The sequence below is a fragment of the Peromyscus maniculatus genome, chromosome 8 (genome assembly GCF_049852395.1).
Source record: "Peromyscus maniculatus bairdii isolate BWxNUB_F1_BW_parent chromosome 8, HU_Pman_BW_mat_3.1, whole genome shotgun sequence".
Taxonomy (NCBI): Eukaryota; Metazoa; Chordata; class Mammalia; order Rodentia; family Cricetidae; genus Peromyscus; species Peromyscus maniculatus.
The window spans coordinates 48582052-48600526 of NC_134859.1; the positions used below are offsets into that span (position 1 = coordinate 48582052).

At 43.8% G+C, this 18475-nt stretch overlaps 1 protein-coding gene across 1 annotated transcript in view; it reads right to left on the reverse strand.

Moving 5' to 3' along the window:
• The window catches only part of Cox10 (cytochrome c oxidase assembly factor heme A:farnesyltransferase COX10), a 117672-nt gene extending 101145 nt beyond the window's left edge, over nucleotides 1–16527 (reverse strand). Inside the window, exons 1-3 of the mRNA XM_006973526.4 lie at nucleotides 16380–16527; nucleotides 11306–11439; nucleotides 9226–9544 (exon numbers count right to left, since the gene is read on the reverse strand). Coding sequence (XP_006973588.1) covers nucleotides 9226–9544; nucleotides 11306–11439; nucleotides 16380–16422 — 496 coding nt within the window. The 5' untranslated portion in view covers nucleotides 16423–16527. The remainder of the gene's footprint in view (nucleotides 1–9225; nucleotides 9545–11305; nucleotides 11440–16379) is intronic.
• Between the last annotated feature and the right edge of the window lie 1948 nt (nucleotides 16528–18475).

The window sequence follows — 18475 nt, forward strand, 5'->3', positions numbered from 1 at the left end:
TTCCAGATGCTGCTTCCTCATTTGCCTCCAGGCCACAGGAATGTTAGATCAAGGATGTGAACTGGTGGTCACTATTCCTCTAAGTTACTATGTGAGAGAAGTCCAACACTACAAAGAAACTGTTAAATGAGAAGGGAAAAATCCAGCATGCCTGCGCTCAGCTACCAGCTTAGTATATACATAGTATGTACAAAGTACATACACATAGTATATACATGCTTATGAAGTACACACTTATTAATAGGATCCACGAGGCAAGAATGTGTTCAGCATACCTCATTCTGTTGTTTAACATGCAGAAAAGTAAATACAGCAGTGCCCAGGGACTGTGAACTGACTAGTTAAGTGTGTACACTCCACAGAGAAGCACAAGAGCAGGTCAAAGCCTGGTGACGAAACATGGCTTGCCACAGCAGGATCATAAATGTTACGGAAGTAATGACACGGAGATGTAAGACTCAAACCGTCAGTGTACATAACACCCACAGGGCCTTCCCAAGAAGTGAGAAACAACAGACAGGAAAGCTACTGGATGGGGCCAACAAAGAGAAAATGGCTCAGAAAGTAAAATAACTCATATAGGTAGAAAAAGGAGATAAATCCGATCATTATTTGCATTGCTTTCCTGAAAAATTCAAGAAATAATCAACTGAAAAAAATATTTTAAGATACCCCACCCCAAGTCAATTTAGTACCAAATATTTTGACCTATTTAAAGAAAATTTAAAAAGAATAAACGAGGATTCAGATTAATGAAGATAATGCAATATGGTAAAGATCTCAATACATACCCGTTGTGGAATAATCTTTTGTATACTGTGAAAATGTGTCTTTGCCAAGGTGCCTTCTGACTGATTTAATAAAGAGCTGAATGGCCAATAGCTAGGCAGGAAGAGGTTAGATGGGACTTCTAGGCAGAGAGAAAAGAAGAGGAGATGAATCTAGGCAGGAGACAGATGCCAGAAGAGATGGAGAGGAAACAGGAGGTGCAAGATGGAAGAAAGGTAAAAATCCACAAGGCAAAATGTAGACTAATATAAATGGGTTAATTTAAGTTTTAAGAGGTGGTGAGACAAGCCTATGCTATAGGCCGAGCTTCCATAATTAGTAATGTCTCCATGCTGTTTTTTGTGAGCTGGCAGTCCAAAGAAAAATCTGTCTACACATACCTAAATTAACTGTGAACATACTGAAATTCCACTTAAGATACTAGCAGGATTTTGGGGTAGAAATAGGGAAGGACAGAAAACAGGAAGGGTTCCAGAGATAAGGCTTTATTAATTTTTAAACCTGTGAATATGATGCTGTAACATGGGGTAACAACTATAAACCCAGTTATAAGCCCATTACATACCACTATCCAAAATGCATATCTGAAAATAAAATATAGTACAAGTATAAAATTATAAAAATATGAAACTGACAAGGAGGTAAATACAATCTTCATATGAAAAAGCTTAATTATGGAAGAAAGTCAGAACCTCAGAAAATAGATTTGGTTATCACAAATTACCTTTCATACATCAAAATATTGGCAAATGAAAAGAAGCAAATCTCACACACACACACACACACACACACGCACACACACACACGTTCACACATGCATGCACACACATGTGCACACATGTACATGCACACGCACATGTGCACACACACAAACCAGGATTGACTATAATATATATAGAATCCTTGAAAACAGTGAGACAAATAGAAGAAAAGATGGAAGACAAGTGGATTATGATCAGTAAAAATACAAATCATCAATGAACATGAACAATCATCAGGAGCTTTAAATATAAAACAAGTTTATGTGCCAATTTTTATACATTATTTACAAAATTACAGCATTAGCCAGCAATAACTGCTGAAGGTGTGGTAGGCTGGTCACTTGGACCACAGCATCACCTGGTAAACATTTCTTCAGGGAAACCCACCAATCAAAAGCTCTGAAAGTATGGATATTTTATCCCAAAAGATATCTGCAAGTATCTGCCCTGGAGAATCATCATGGATAAAAAGACAAAGATTCTCCTTACAGCACTATCACCGCACTGATAACGACAAGCTGGGGCACAGCTATGCAGCGGCATCTGTCTGCTCTGTCTCACTCCAACGTGGGCTGAGGGAAGCAAGAGAGGCCAACCAGTGGGTGAATACATCCACAGTACATAATATGCACGTGAGATGCCACAACAAAGCCCATTAGTTAGAATAATTAATAAACGACAATAAACACATGAAAAGGGTTAATTTCTCGGGACCTAACTTCTCAGAAATAAACACAAAGATGTGTAAACATGATATTAAAAATTATCAAATGTTCTGCACATACATTAGCACAGTACAACAGTAGCTAACTTTCCTTGAACATTAACTAGGTGTAGTAGTAAAATGTTCTCTAAATTATTTCTTATAAATTTTACAATAGTCCTCTAAGATGGACTTGTTCCCATTTTATAGTTGAAACCAAGCCTTTAAGACATCAAAAAAAAAAAAGTGTCAATAATTGTACAGCCAATATATTATAAATGAGGGATTCCAGCTCTGTCAGTCTAACTCTATAGCCTGGACTGTTAACTTTAGACAGAGTGTGCACAGGTAAGGGCTAAAAACTGTCAACAGAGTTGCAAGATGACCCACATGGAGCTCTTTATATATTATTTTCTATCTTTTAAAATGGTTCATTGCTTTTTATTTGTGTGTATGTGTGTGTGTGTGTGTGTGTGTGTGTGTGTGTGTGAATGTATGCCATTTGAATGCTGGTGCCAACAGAGGCCAGAAGAGAACATTGACTGACCCCTTAGAACTGGAGCTACATGTAGGCAGTTGGGAGCTACCCAGTGTGGGTTCTAGGATTTGGTCTCAGGTCCTCTGAAACAGCAGCAAGTGCTCTTAACACCTGAGCCATTTGACCAGCCCTCTTATTTTAGATTTTTGTCTTAAGAAAACTAAAACACAACAAATAACAACTTAAGTCACCAAAATCAAAGTAAGTCTCATACAAAAAGATGAGTATGATATTAAATTCTATGAGCTAATTTACCAAAATCTATAAAATGAGTTATTTTGACATGGTAAAATTATAAAAGCATTTCAATCTTCTTTTTTTTTTAAACCTATTTGTGTTTTCTTAAAATAAATACTTGATAGTTACATAACTTAAAATACTACAGAAAGGGTTAGGAAGTATTATTACCCATTATTCAAAGTGTAAACCTCAAGAGATCCTCTAACTCTGCAAGTAGGATGTCTGTGAGAGCATGGGAGTTGCTTGGTACAACTAACACCAGAGACCCCAGTAAGCCACACAAAACCATCTAAAATGAGCCAGTGCCCTGTTTCTACTCTTCTTTGAATAAAAAGCAGCGTTAGGGACTGTGGGGAAGGTCTACCCACTGTGGTCTCAATCAGCTCTAGCAACAGCTTGAGCTATTGGTTCCAATAAACAATCTATTTAGTGTGCTGGCCTTGGGAAATGTAACTTTTCAGCACAGATGTTCATCAGGAAAGTCCTGCTTTTTATTGACCTATATTCAGTCTAAACCCAGTTGAGTCACTACAGCCTCTTATGATCCTAATCCAAATAAAATTTCCTCACCCTGGTGTGGTCCCTGCAACAAACTGCAAAAACATTATTGTAAATAGCTCAGCTGGCAGGGGGCTCAAGGGAGGCCTATTACTCCTTTATAAACTCAGTTTTACACACACACACACACACACACACACACACACACACACACACACACACACACACACACGTTTTCAAATGACATTCACACCAGCAAGGGTTTGGCCCACGTCCTGGTAGAAGTGCCTAGGATCTGGGCTGCAGCTAGTCTGCCCTCCTACAAAGGAAATCTGAAGTCTGATCAGTATACAGCCCTTCCTTGGCATATAGCTCTAGTGAAGCACAGAAAAGACTCGTTCTATAATGTGACTGCTGGCCCTCAAAAATTCCTGCCTCAGCTGCCATTAGCTAGAAATGAATTGTCGAAGATGTTAAAAGTCCAAGAGAAATCAATTTACATATATCAGGGATCTCCTTAAAGAAATATTCCTGCTGACTCCAGGCTGTATGAATTCAAGTAATAAACTAAAGAGGAAAGTACAAGGTCAGTCAGATGAGAGGGCTAAGGGTCACTAAACGGTGCTACTTCTTTAGATGAAATAAGCAGAAGGAAATGGCTTTAATTCAATTAGTCACATGGGATAAATAAAATCATATGGGGGAAATTTACGACCCCAGGTCTCTTCCATCTGTGGCTGTAGGTGAGGAGGAGGTAGTCCCCGTTCCTTGGAACATCTTGCTTTTGCATACCTCTCCTGTGTGGTCCAGGTTCTGCCCAGCTGCCTTTCCTGCGGCCAGCTGTCCTACCCGCCAGCTCTGGCTCTCAGTAAGCAAGCTCTCCCCAGCACCAGCCAGAGCAACATGTCTGGGAACGAGTTTGATGTCTGGGTCCTGACTCCGTCAGGTTTCTGAGATATGTTCTGATCACCCGGTATTACATATCAAACATTCAGATCTCTGAGTCGTGTCCTGGACCCAGAGAATCTAGTCCCCGACACAGTGGCAAGGAAGCACCATTTTAACTACCATGCCATCAGTGTTCTTTACCCTTTGACACACAGGAGTCAGCGCATCCATGCACACCGAAGAATAATTAAGATATTAAATTATTACTACCTGCTTTAGATTCCAGACTCAGCTTTTACATATTAAATCATGCTGTATCTGGAATGCCAACTCAGATATACAACCACATAAGCCACATAAAAGGAAAAACAGTACAATAGCCAAAATAAAAAAAGTTGTAGCAAAAAAATCCTGACCTTAAATTAGTCACCCTTTATTTGTTACTAATGAAATACTCATCAGATAAACTTTACAAATTGAAGTATATTACTCAAAGCAGCTCCTGGAAGCATTGAGAAGAAACTCTGCCTGCCATTTCCTGACTTCCAGGTAGTGGGCACCAACTTCCTGTACCTTTCCAGGCAGGCTTCTGAGTGGTCCTCCTGCATCTGCAGTGTGGTCCAAGTCCTTCCTGTGGAGAGGGGTCTGCATCTCTGCCTGTGACAGTCCTTTCTTGTTTCCCACTCCTGGACCATCTGTTTCCTCACAGGATTATTACAGGCATTTCGTAAGAACTAGAAGGAATGAGCTTAAGGAATTCTGTCCTGGGCCCTCTGCTCTGCTCACTTTACCTACCACCCCCAACACCTGTTCTTTTCTGTGACCACACTGCTAACTCCATCTGAAGAACCCCAGGTCTTCCAGAATAGAATTCCATCGGACCCCTGTCCTTTGAAGCGATTTACCCAAAGAATTTGCCAAGATCAAACTCATCTTTCCCTCATCCCTCTTTCTTTCTTTTTCCCTTCCTTTAGAAAGGGTCTCACTGTACAGCCCTGGCCAACCTTGATCTCAGAGATCAGTCAGCCTCAGCTTCTCAAGTACTGAGATTAAAGGTGCAACTGGGTGCCAATAAATTTAAGGATACAGGAGAACGCGGCTCAACAGGACTGTGAGCCATGTCACCTTACTCCATTTCTAGTGAAATTGATACTAGATGACACTAAATCCTTACAGACTGAACAAACATATACGCCTATCACAAGAGCCTTGAACTAGGACTTTATGGCATGTGGTAGTCAGGCCTTCCTAACTACGAGTAAGACAGGACCCATCCGAACTCACCAACGGGAAAAGGTAAGTGGGACAGAGTAAAAGAAACAAAGTGTCACAAACACTAACCAAGGAATGTAACAGAGACACTTTCAATGAGCATGGCTGCTGGTAAGAGGACACGGGACAAAGGGCTGCTGCGCTCAGGTCAGTGACAGAATCCTGGGCACAGCACTTTCGGGCAGAGAAGCTGCTTTGTTCCGTTTCGGGGGTTCTTTTAGCTCACAGTGTTGTGGCTAAAAAGGCAGGGCAGTGTTCATGATGGAAGTAACAGTGCAGGAGCCAGAGGCAGCTTGATTACATCCTAGGGCTAGTCAGCAAGCAGAGAGGACTCCAGCTATAACAGGCGAGGCTGTAACCCAGCGCCCATCCACAGCAACCCCCTTCCTTCAGCGAGGTCCACCTCCCAAAGGTCCCATAACCTCCCAAGTCGTGCCACTGGCTGGGGACAAATGATTGAAATAAATGAGCTTATGGGAATCATTTCACATCTAAACCATAACATTCCTTGCCCCATAGGCTCATGGCCATCTCATAATACAAAATATACTCAGTCCAACTTCCAAAGTCCAAAATTGGGAATGGGAAGCTTACTATAACACAGTTCACAGCAGCTGAGTTACATCAGCCTAGGTATCCATCAGTAGAAAAGCAGATAAAGAAAACGTGCTAAGTATACACACAATGGAGTCTTATTTAGCTATAAAGAAGAATGAAATCTTGTTGTTGTAGGAAAATGGATGGAACCAGAGATTGTGTTAACTGAAATAAGCCAGACTAAGAAAGACAAATGTCACGTTTTCGCTCATGAGATCTAGATACACACTGTATGTGAACAGAAGCAGAACTACTGGAGGTAAACCATAGAAGGGTGCAGGTGAGGGTAACAGGTGCATGAACATGGTCTGAGTTCACAAACCCACTGTTCTGTGCAGCTAGTGAGCTGCAAAGGCAAGCTTTTAGCTCAAGGTGCACACCTCAGCACTCTCTGAAGCTTGTTTTTGACTTAGCCTTCAGATTTAATGGCAACTAAGATACTTAAAGCAGAAAGAAATCACAAAGTGACCATCTTTCTCTAAGAAACCTTCTAGAACTTGTTACCACTGTGGTTTAACAGTGCAACTCTCCAACAGAGTAAGTGCCCATATGACAACACTAGCCCTTCCAGCACCTCCCCTACTCGACACCCGAGTCAGATCTCAATTTTCTGAATGTGCGGGATGCAGCAGGGTTCTTGGCCTGTTCCAGCTTCTGCTGCTGCTTGTGGTCCCCGTCATCTCCCTGCCTAGTAAACCCTTACCCACCTATGCAATCTGCATGGACAGAAACAAACCCGCTGGAAACACAACACCTAGCCAGTAGACGCTTAAATATTTACCCATAACTCTTTGCAAACCCACCTTTCAGCACCTCCCATTTGTAAGGAACATTGCTGGGTGGCTGTAATACATTATACAATTAAAATTCTGAAATGATGTATTTATTGTATTTCCTCCCTTACAGACGTGTAAACTATCTCAAAAAGGTGAAGAAAAACCACCTGAGACTTCACTGGTGAGTAAATGTCCAGCGAGGCTCTCAAGACGGGAACCCCATGCAGGCTTCCTGGAGAGACCCGGAAGATCTGACTAGAAGTGAGATGGGCAGGTCAGTCTCCCATGGTAGCAGGGAACAGGTAAGCTGAGAGGCAAGAACGGGCTGTCACTATAGTACATTGCCTTAGAAGCAGGCCGAGTCGGGGCAGAGGGTAATAGGTAGACACAACGGCCGATTGTGTAGGTTAGGAAAACAACAACTAGGGGTGGTATCTAGGGAAAGTATCTGGCAGCTCTGAGTGACATGAACTGCAGTGGAGGTGGAGGAAGACAAAGGGACAAATCGGAGCTGCAAACAAACAAACTAACTAACTAAATAAATAAATAAATAAACAAATAAATAACAGGGGGCTGGAGAGATGGCTCAGTGGTTAAGAGTACTGGCTGCTTTTCCAGAGGACCATGGTTCAGTTCCCAGCACCCATAAGGCTGCTCACAACCCTCTGTGACTCCAGGTGCATGGGTTCTGCCACCCTCTTCTGGCCTGTGAACACCAGGCATGCAAGTGGCACACAGACGTCCACACAGGTGAAACACCTATAGACATAAAATGAGAAATAAACAAATCTCAAAAAGCGGTGGCCCTGGATGTGCTCAGCCTGAATCAGAATAGCAGTTTTAGAGGGGAAGCACATTTTAGAGGCACTGCAGAAGAGTCTCTTGCTTACACTCAGATGCTTGACTAGTGCTGAAAGAGACTGGCCTCTCCCTGAGGACAGAATCCTCTACTGTTCCTGACAGGGACAGGATGATAAGAGAAGTGGACCCATCAGCAGACCAGACGTGTTCCATGACAGCGCACAAAGAAGAGCCTGCTGCTGACAGGGGCCACTTCTGAGGTGACCTCCTGAAAGGACCCACTCTTAGGTGACATCTGTATGGCTATAACTTACTGATACTTGTTCTTAATAGCATGACGCCCAGACCTCTTGCAAAAATCACAAGGCTTCAGAGATGTGGTGAGCTCTTGCTTAGCCGGAGCATGTCTCCACGCAGAATTAGACTCGTGCTGTTAGTTACACCACAGAATTCTTGCTAGACTCTACCACACTCACTATGTCCATTCGACACCCCACCCACTCCCACAAAAAGAGAATTTCCTTTAAGAGGATTTGGTCACTAAGGAAAGAAGTTGTCTAGTTCACATCCTTCACCCTAGATTTTTGGTGTCTGTACCTTTAGGGAGAAATGAAATCATTCTTTCCGCCATCCATCTCTATGCTTAGAGTCTTTATTTCTGTTCATCTGGTGAGACTCTATTTGCCACTTTTTGTCTTCAAAGGGCACCTGGGTTAGCCTGATCACAGCTTGCCATACTGTCCCTTCACTTCCACCCAAGAACAGGGTGCAGGTCTTCAGTTTGCAGGGGAACCAGAACACTCTTACACCAGCTGTCACACAGCTGTGTCTAACTCTAGCATCGGATGCTCACGGGGCAGTCCATACAATAAACATCACTATTATGGCCTAATACCCAACTGGATGCAAAAAGATTGATCTAATACTAGAATTAGAAGGAGAAACACTTCCAAATATCCTTGGAGCAATCTAGTCCAGAGCCCTGCACACACAGGATAACCCCAGAGGGACAGAACAGGGGACAGACACAGAGTAGCTGAAGTCTCCATGGTCATTGTGGACTTAGACTATGTAGCGCAGTGCAGTTTCCTGAACTCAGGTACTGCATTTTAAAAGCATGGTGGCTATAAACATAATAAGCATAAGGAAATAGGCAGGATAAAAATCTACTTTAATTCACATGAGATCAATTTTGCATAAAGGTTACAATGTAACACCATCCACAATTCTGTAGAAGCAGAATTCAGAATATCCCAGTGGGAATCCTAATAAGAGGAAAGGAAAATCTTGAATTTCAACGTTTGAGGGAGGTAATACATACAGCTCAGTAGAAATACAAAGCAGTCTCAGAAAACAAGGTACCTGTGAGTTTGATCTTGGACAGTCGAGCCAAAATGCCGGGCAGATCGTCAGTGTGAAGCTTCATCTCTTTCCACTGCTTTTCTTCCTTTGTCTCTTTGGCCGTGTCTAGAGAACGCTCCACTACGGAGGCGGCCTCCAGCGCCATCAGCTCCTCATTTGGCTTCGGGGACAGTGGCAGGCTGGGTGCTGAGAGAGATGGCAGCTCGTCCACCTCTGCCCTGGCCTGCCCTGAGGACGTGTGTTCAAGGAACGGAGAAGCCGCAGGTTCTGGCTTAGGTTTGACTCGCTGGCTAAGGCCTCTGTGCAGCTGTGTGACATACTAGATGGACAGACAAACAGCACGTGTTACTAAACACGACATTGGCACTGAAAGATATGGAGGAAAAATCAATGCACGGGCTATGCTTTTAAATTTGTGGTCTAGAAAAATCTAGGAATCTAAGTTCCTGCAAAGAAGATACTGTCGTTCACTGACCTTCCTGAAGGCTGGACTTTCTAATCTAACTACCACAAAACTGTCCACAGATAGCCAAGGTCAGCTATTGACTACCTGAGCTCTTAGACAAACAGCCTTGAGGGGAGCTCACTGGAAGGCTACAGGGCTAGTCGAGCTGCAGTCATGTGGCAGTGTGGGCTGAGGAAAGAACACATGTTAGAGTCAGCCCCTGTCACTGATGGACAAGAACTAGTAATTACTAGTAACGTTATGAGGGCCCTTATTTTTCATATTAATATATATTTCAGTTAACCTTCACAACAGTATTTAAAGACAGAACATTATTTATAACTGTTTTATTGATAGATGAGGACACCAAACTTCTAAAATTGACAAAACCAATACACTGAATTTTAGTAAGATTTTACATTAATTAAATTCTAAGTTAAAGCGGGTGTTTTAATGAAAGGGTGAGATGGTTCTAAATCACACTGGACTATGATTTGCTAGTCTTCCAGAGCAGCACTAGGAATTTCCAGCTGTATTACTATTCTACGACCCTTTTCTAGAAGATCGAGTCATCACGTTGCCACAATCTCATGGTGTATCAACATAGATACAGGCCTATAAGAAAACTAGACAATCGGGGCCACTGCAAAAGCACTGGAAAGCTACAAAATCTTTAGTCTGCTCAGGTGTGTGTGTGTGTGTGTTCACATGTAGTGAGGGTACAAACACAAGTCATAGGTCAGTCTTCAGTGTCTCTCCTCAGGAGCCATACATCTTTTTTTTTTTTTTTTAAGATTTATTTATTTATTTATTATATATACAGTGAGTGTTCTGTATGCATGTATAGCTGCATGTCAGAAGAGGGCATCAGATCTCATTATAGATGGTTCTAAGTCACCATGTAGTTGCTGGGAATTGAACTCAGGACCTCTGGAAATATAGCCAGTGCTCTTAACTTCTGAGCCATCTCTCCAGCCCAGTCCATCTTATTTTCTGAGACAGTCTCTTGCTGGGTTGTGGGGCTCATCAAATGGGCTGAGCTGGCTGGCCAGCAGACCCCAGGGCTCCTGTTTGCCTCATTGGAACTGAGGTAACAAGCGCTCACTACCACACCAGCTCTTTTATGTTGGCTGTGAGGATCGAACTCAGATCCTCATGGTGGCAAAGGAAGCGCTTTACTGACTGAGCCATTCTCCAGTCCCTCAGAAGTATTTTTAAAGACCTTTCAAATGCACCAGTGGTCGAAGGAAATAAGAGGATCACACTGTTAAACAAGAACTTCTGTCTTACGGACATATTCACATAACTTCAAAGAATGTATAAAGATGCATCACACAAGTTCAGCTTTTCCTAATTTTAGCCTAGTCGAAATATGTCATAAGTTTTCCATCTTTCTCCAAACTTAATAAATTCAAGATCACCTATTTAACCTCAAATCTCAGAATTATTCTGGTTTCAGTTAAGAATAATCAAAACAAGAGATTAAAGTTTTTGGATAAACTTAAGAGAACACTAAATAAAAGACCCCTTTCAAAGAGTACTTCCTAAAACTTTTCTTCTGACAGGAATCTCCGCAATTCCCTCACCCAGAGAAAAGCTGAGGTGCAGAGCCAGTGAAGGAAGGCGTCTACTTACCATGCGCTTGAGGAAGCTCCAGTGCTGGACCACGACCCACTGATGGTTGACACTCCTGAACAGATGCGTGACCCTGTGGGGCAAATCCCGTAGAGCTCTTCTCTCTAGATACCAGACACATCCTCCCACCGAGCCTGTGACACGGAGACAAAGAAGAAGGCGTGTTGAAATGGCGGCTGCTCACTCGATAGCACCTACATCAAAGCCAAGCAAGATGCTGCTGTGTGGGGCTGGTCTCCAAACCACCTGATTCCAACCTGGGAATAAATGGCACACATCAGCACTAGGCTTAGGTCAGGGATAGAAAACATCACTTCCACATCACTCTAGTTACAAGAATTCAGGAGACTACCACACTGTAGATGTTTCTGAGAAGAAAACACGACGCAATGAGTTCACTTTTCATAAAGTAGAAAAGGCAGTGCCCATCTTTTCTCACTGAACGCTGGTAAACTCAAATGAAGGTTTACATTTCCTTTGTATAGTTAAGATAACTACAAGGAAGGGAAAATGACTCCCAGTAAAATATGACTGTCAACCCAGTTAGGAATAAGCTGCTTCTCTGTTGCATCCAAATTTGAATTTTAATCACTTTATTAAACCTCTCAAATCAACAAATTCAGAGCTTGTCTCAGGCATCATCCTTGTCCAGCATGGGACAGCACAGACACTGCAGATCTCCCTCACTTACCCTCTAGGTCCCCAACTGATCTTTTTTAGAGTGGCTCCTCTCATGGCTTCCACAACCTAAAGTTTCTCTGTGCTGTTTTCTGCTTCTTAGTTTCCTAGTGTGCTTCAATTTTCTATGTATTGTGTAGTTTTTTCATTGAATTTAAGAATTCCCTCCTAGAGGAAGGCTTGTAATACTCAAGAACCTACCAAACCTACAGGGCTCTGGAAGCTGACAAAGTATTAGGATTGAGAAGGCCTCCTGCCTGGGGTTACATGGGCAGGAAAACAGACTCAAGGTAAGACAGTAAGACATGCAGGTCACACCCGCCCTCTCTTTCTATTCCTACTCAAAGACTCTGTGAGCTCAGATTGGAGCAGAGTCAAGCAGTCAGAGTGAAGACAGCCGCCCTGCTTCATGCACCTCCTCTTTCCCAAGCCATGTTTCACAGGTTGCACCCCTCAGGCCTCCCCAAACAGCACCACCTCTTGGGACCCAGTGTTCAAATGCCTGTGCCTACATTCAAACCACCACACCCAGCATATATTTCTAACACAAAGGTGCACATCTACTTTATCACAGCAATACGGCCTTATGACCTTCCAACTAAGCACACTACACACACCTGGATCAACTTTATTTCCACTGTTTCCTTGTATGCAATCTACTCTTTACCCATCAAATGTTCAGTCTCTTTCGCTATTCTATCATGTTATGTTATGTTTTATGATGACACTTTTTTATTATTTTTTAATTTTTTATTTAGTCTTCTCTCATATATTACATCCTGACCACAGTTTCCCCCTCCTTCTCCTCCTAGTGCCTCCCCCTCACTTCCCCTTTCCCCCATATCCACTCCCCCACTGTTTCCCTTCAGAAAAGAGCAGGCCTCCCAGAGATAGCAACCAAACATGGCATAACAAGTTACATTAAGATGAGGCACATCCCCTCATATAAGGCTGGATGAGGCAACCAAGTAAGAGGAAAAGGGTCCCAAGAGCAGGCAAAAGAGTCAGAGACAGCCTCTGCTCACACTGCTAGGAGTCCCACAAGAACACCAAGCTACACAACCATAATATATATGCAGAAGACCTAGGTCAGACCCATACAGGCTCCCTGATTGTTTAGTCTCTTGTGAGCCCTTGTGAGCCATGGTTGGTTGATTCTGTGGACTGTGTTCTTGTGGTGCCCTTGACCCTCTGGTTCCTACAATCCTTCCTCCCCTCTTCCAGAGGATTCTCCTAGTTCTGCCTGATGTTTGGCTGTGTGGATCTGCATGTGAAGACAGCACTTCCTTTTTTAAAAAAAAATGATTTATTTATTTTTCATGTCCACTGGTGTTTTCCCTGCATGTCTGTGTGAGAATGTCAGATCCCCTGGAGGTAGAGTTACAGGCAGTTGTGAGCTGCCATGTGGGTGCTGAGAATTGAACCCAGGTCCTCTGGAACAACAGTCGGTGCTCCTAACTGCTGACCCATCTCTCCAGCCCCATGACAGCACTTCTTAATGCACACTGTTCCCACGTGTTGTAGAATGCAGTCCTCTAAACAAAACAGCCTCCATCTGCACCAGACCAGCTTTGCCTGCTTGCAAAAGTGCATCAGGATTCAGTTTGCTAGTTGTTGACATTCCTTCATAGATGAAGGGTTGGGGAGGGCTTGGACTCTCACCTGAGATTCCAGCCACTCCTCACAACCATTTGTTTGCAATTATACCTTAATTGCACTGTGGCCTCGGGACTTAGAGGTGCTGGAGTAACAGGCTGGGAAAGGTTCACTGAAGGGACTCCATGTGGCTATGGAGAAGCCATCTTCCATACTGGGTACAAACTTGAAAGTGCAGCTGCTTTGAGGTCCCCCACTCCTGCCAGTAGCCCCTCAGCCATGCTCTACAAGCAACCCAATAAACACACTGGGTCCCTAGGTTGAACGCTGGTGGAATCATAATTTGGTTTTTCATTAGGACCTTATGATGAGGGAGTAGGCACTGCATCCGTCTCCCCAAGGAAAGAAAACACCGTCAACATAGTTTAGATCTTTGATGGCAGTCTCTCCTTTAGTCACCTCTGCTGCCACAGCTACAGGACACTTGCCAGATAATAAAGTGAAATGATGTTTGGTGACTGACAAGCCCACACAGCCTTCCTGAACTGTGAGAATAAGCTGCCTCTGGAAATACAAGGCCATTATCTCACAGTAGAGGGGAGCCAACTGGCACCGAAACCACATCCTCAAACCACAATTATGACACGCTCACTTTCAAATGGATGGAGACGTGTTTGCCTGGGAACCACTTGGGAAACTCTTCCAAGATTAGGTAGGCCAAGCTGAAATTCTGCAGAATGGCAGTAACAACAAGCACTGTGGGGGAGGGGGAGGGGGTGGGGACACAGCTTGGAAAACCCTATTTGTAAATGATGCCAGCACTTGGTCTAGTCAAAGTGTGTCACGTGTTCCTGAACAAAAACCTAGAAAAGGAAAGCTATTTCAGGCCTGGGTACGCACATGTACACTTTAAGATATCCAGGGCTTACATTAAAAATCTAGAGAGATGATCCTAACACCACTGTGCACTATTAACACTAGACTGCGTCTGCGGGGCTTTTTAAATTAGCTAAGGAGACCAGTGGCTTGAAAGTTCCTGAAGCTTAGTTAATGGAAATGAAAATAATCTGGGCTTTTATAAGCAAACTCGGAAGTAACTACTAAGGCACCTAACAACCCTAATGACCCTAACTGCCAGCTTTGCCCATCAAACCTCGGAGTGGGGTCTTTCATAGATTCACATGGAGCAGATTTCTCTGAAGGTATGCTCAATTTTAGAAACTAAGCTATTAGTTCCCACTCCTGGGACAAGAGGGTCATATGCAGCCTGTCTCCTACACGGTGGGACTCGGGAATCAAAATAGAATTGCCCTATAAGGAGCTGAAATATAGAACAGAAAGGTGGAAAGAAAGGCTTCTCTGAGGAAGATATATGGGAGAAGCTTCCATGCAGGGGATAGTCAAGCACTAAGAAGAGAGGAGCCCTCTGAAAATGAGGACCAAGAGTCAGGATCATGGAACACTAACAGGAGGGATTACAGAAAGTAATAAAGAAGTGACTCAAAAAAGACTCAGAACACCCCCGCCCCCCAAACAACAAAATACCCCACAAACTTTTCAGTATGGAAAATGGCAGTCATATAAAAACAGAGGTATCCAAGGGGTTCCCATTCTTACCCCCCAGCTTCAACAATTACCAAGTACTGCCCAACCTTCCCTCTTCTACCCTCCCTTCTACTTGCTGCCCCATTTTATGAGCCAGAAGGGACCTTTGAGATCATCTCGCTCAGTTACCTCATTTATAGACAAGTAAATGTTTCCTTACAGAAAAGTCAAAATATCTGCACTGAGATCACACAAACCCACAGGGGAAAAGAACTTCCTGGAAGCACTGTGATCAACACTGTTAGCCAGACACTGTGGGCAGCTTGTATGTGACAGCGAGGCCTACAAAATACTTCTGGGGTGTGAGAAGGTAGTTCTTGACTTCTACTATATTTTCTCTAATATGGACCAACTGGCCATCATCCACGGATACCAGCAACAAAACCAATCTCCTCCTAATATTTCTACCAGAACAATCTCATTCATTCAGAAATGACTATTGTTGATGTACACAGGAACTGTTCTGGACTGGACACGAGGGATACAATGGTGAACTAGAGAGACAGGCAATCTCTACCTTCACGAAGTATGCATCTAATTAGGAGAAACATACTAAAGTGTTGTACATCTGTATTGCATGTGTGAACCATTACAGCATGTGCTAACCATGATAAATTAATGTGATATGAGAATAGAAGGATGAAGGCTCCTAGTTTAGGTAGAGTGCAGAGGTTGGCCTCTCTGGAAAGGTTAAGACATGAGACCTGTTCAAGAATGTGTGATACATAAACATTTGTCAAAAGTCCTTTTAACGGAAAGAGCCATACTGATGGTACAGAGCTAAGTCTCAGTGGGATCCAGTCTGCAGTTATCATTATTATGGTTATCACCGTGACACTTCAAGCTGGAAGGCAGCTCCTTAATGGGGGCAGGGGCGTCTCTTGTCATTAGAAGGCAGTGGCTAGGAACCGCGGCTCTCACGTGCCCGAGAGGCTTGGGGAGACCCCCGGGTTTACCCGGCCCTCCAGCTTGCACTGTCCGACACCCCGAAGAAGCACGAGACCCCCATCGTTACGAACCACCTAGCCTACGGTACAAAACTGGCCCACATCTCCGTGGCCTCGTCCCTTCAGGTCACCTCCCCGGCAGGTGACAAGCCAAGGGCTTACAAGGTTGCAGCCAGCCGGAACCACGGTCTCGCGCGTGGCCAATAGGAAAGAATTCTCCCACGACCGTGCCCGGTGGGGTACAATACCTGTGAGGAGGCGCGAGGAAAGGGTGTGCGGGGACGCAGCCATAACGCACCGGTGCAGCTGTCCCCGGGAACCCCGCGTCCTCTCACCGGCTCCTGGGCGCCGCCATCTTGCTGGACCGCCCTATGAGTGAGGCGGGACTTCCTCTCCGTCACTTCCGGCTCCCCGCCGCCACTGAAGCTAGGCGGCGGGAGCTTGTGGAGGTGCAGAGCTGCTGCTTTCACCTGCCCCTCTGGTGCTCCGGGTCGAACCTGGGTGCTCCCGGGAGCCGAGTCCCCGGAGTGCGCGGGCGGAAGGGCGAGTTGTGGTGGGGTTAGGGCTGCGATTCGGTCCCGGCCGGGGCGTCCTCTGAGCTTGAAGCCTCATGAATTGTCAGCCAAGCTGATATTGCACAGCCTCCGGCTTCTCGGGTTGGGGTTTGGTAAGTAAAAGAACGAGGAAGACAGGAACTCCGTAACGGAAGAGCAGAATCTGTCTTACAAGGGCAGTTTGTGCCTGCTTTTGGCGATGAGGTGAGAGCTCTGTGGTTCACCTCAGGTGCTAGGCAAGGGGCACTGAGACAGGAGACTAGCCGATTGTGTAGGAGCACGCACTGTACCTCTGCGTTGAAGAGGTGGTCTTCTTGAGAGTCAGCCTGAGAGAGATAAGGTAGAAAGCGCCACAGAATGAGGTTAACATTCCTATGAGGTTAGCTTTCTGAAGGAAGGCTTTAGAGAGCCAGCTTGCTGCTCAGTGGGAGGAACTGTGTGGTTTTTCCAGCTTACAAGGAAGGCAGAGCCGAGAATGGGATTGTTCTCTGTGGCCAGTCACAGTTCCTCACTGTGTCCCCATCAAATTAATGCTAAACTAAGGAAGAAGAGAGTGGATTCCTGGATAGTAACTGAACAGTCAGTAACAACTTTGTGCATCCCACTGTTTTGCAAGCCCTTTGAACATGCCCTGTTCTGTGAAATATCATGAAGTGCAAGCCTTAAATACACAAGCCAAATGCACAATTGGGGGTTATATTCATACCAACAGTGTTTGTTTATTCTTAGATGAGTCAGGCCTTCTGCTTTGCAGCCATCTTGGCTAACTAGACCTAGGTTCCTGGACTGGTTGCCTTCAATGACATTGAAGGGTCTGCCTTTTTAATTATAAATTAGTAAGCCTTTTACAAACTAGGCCTCAGATGCCCAGTTGGATGGTTATGATATGGAACCCGAGGGCTAGAGAGATTGAATGATTTAAACAAAAGAATATACATTAGTGTTTCATATATATATATATAACATATATATCATATATATATTCTTAAAATTCATGTTATAAAACCGAAAATTGGTAGGCCTGCATACTCCCTAAGATGGCTATAAATTAAATCAAGCAATAGCAGGAATTGGCAAGTTTGTGAAGAAATCTGAATCCTGGTACATTGCCTATGGGAATATAAACTATTGTAGCCACTCTGGAAAACAGTTGAGATGTTCCTCAATAAGTTAAACACAGTGCTACCTCATGACCCAGCTGTGACTTTTCCAGGTATATGTCCAAGACAAATGACAGCATTTGTTCACTCATAATGTCCCCAAGTGGATAGAACCTAAGTGCTCATCAGCTGATTATACATATGCTGTGGTATATCCACATAGTGCCTCTGTTTGCCATAAAATGAAAATAAAGTACAACTACGTACTACAACCATGAAAACAATGCTAAATTAGAGAAGTCAATCACAAAAGACCACTTACTGGATGGTATCTATGTATATGAAAATTCCAGAATGCTTCAATCGCTAGAGAAAGAAACTAGGCAAGTAATTACCTAGGGCTAGTAGAAGGGGTAGGGAGAGAAGAGGGGTGGTTGTTAAAGGGTACAGAGATAATTGAATAGAGGGATGATGAAAATATTTTTAAGTCGATTGTGGTGGTAGTTGTACAACAACTCTGAATATACTTACAACAGTAGTGTAGACAGTTGATGCCAATTTGTCAGATGTAAAATCTTTTATGAAAATAATGGGTATTATTTTCATAGAAATATGCTAAAGACTGTCCAACTCCCTCAGTTTTTGTTGTTCATCATGCTAGCTTCTCATTAGTAAAGCGTTTCCCAGCCT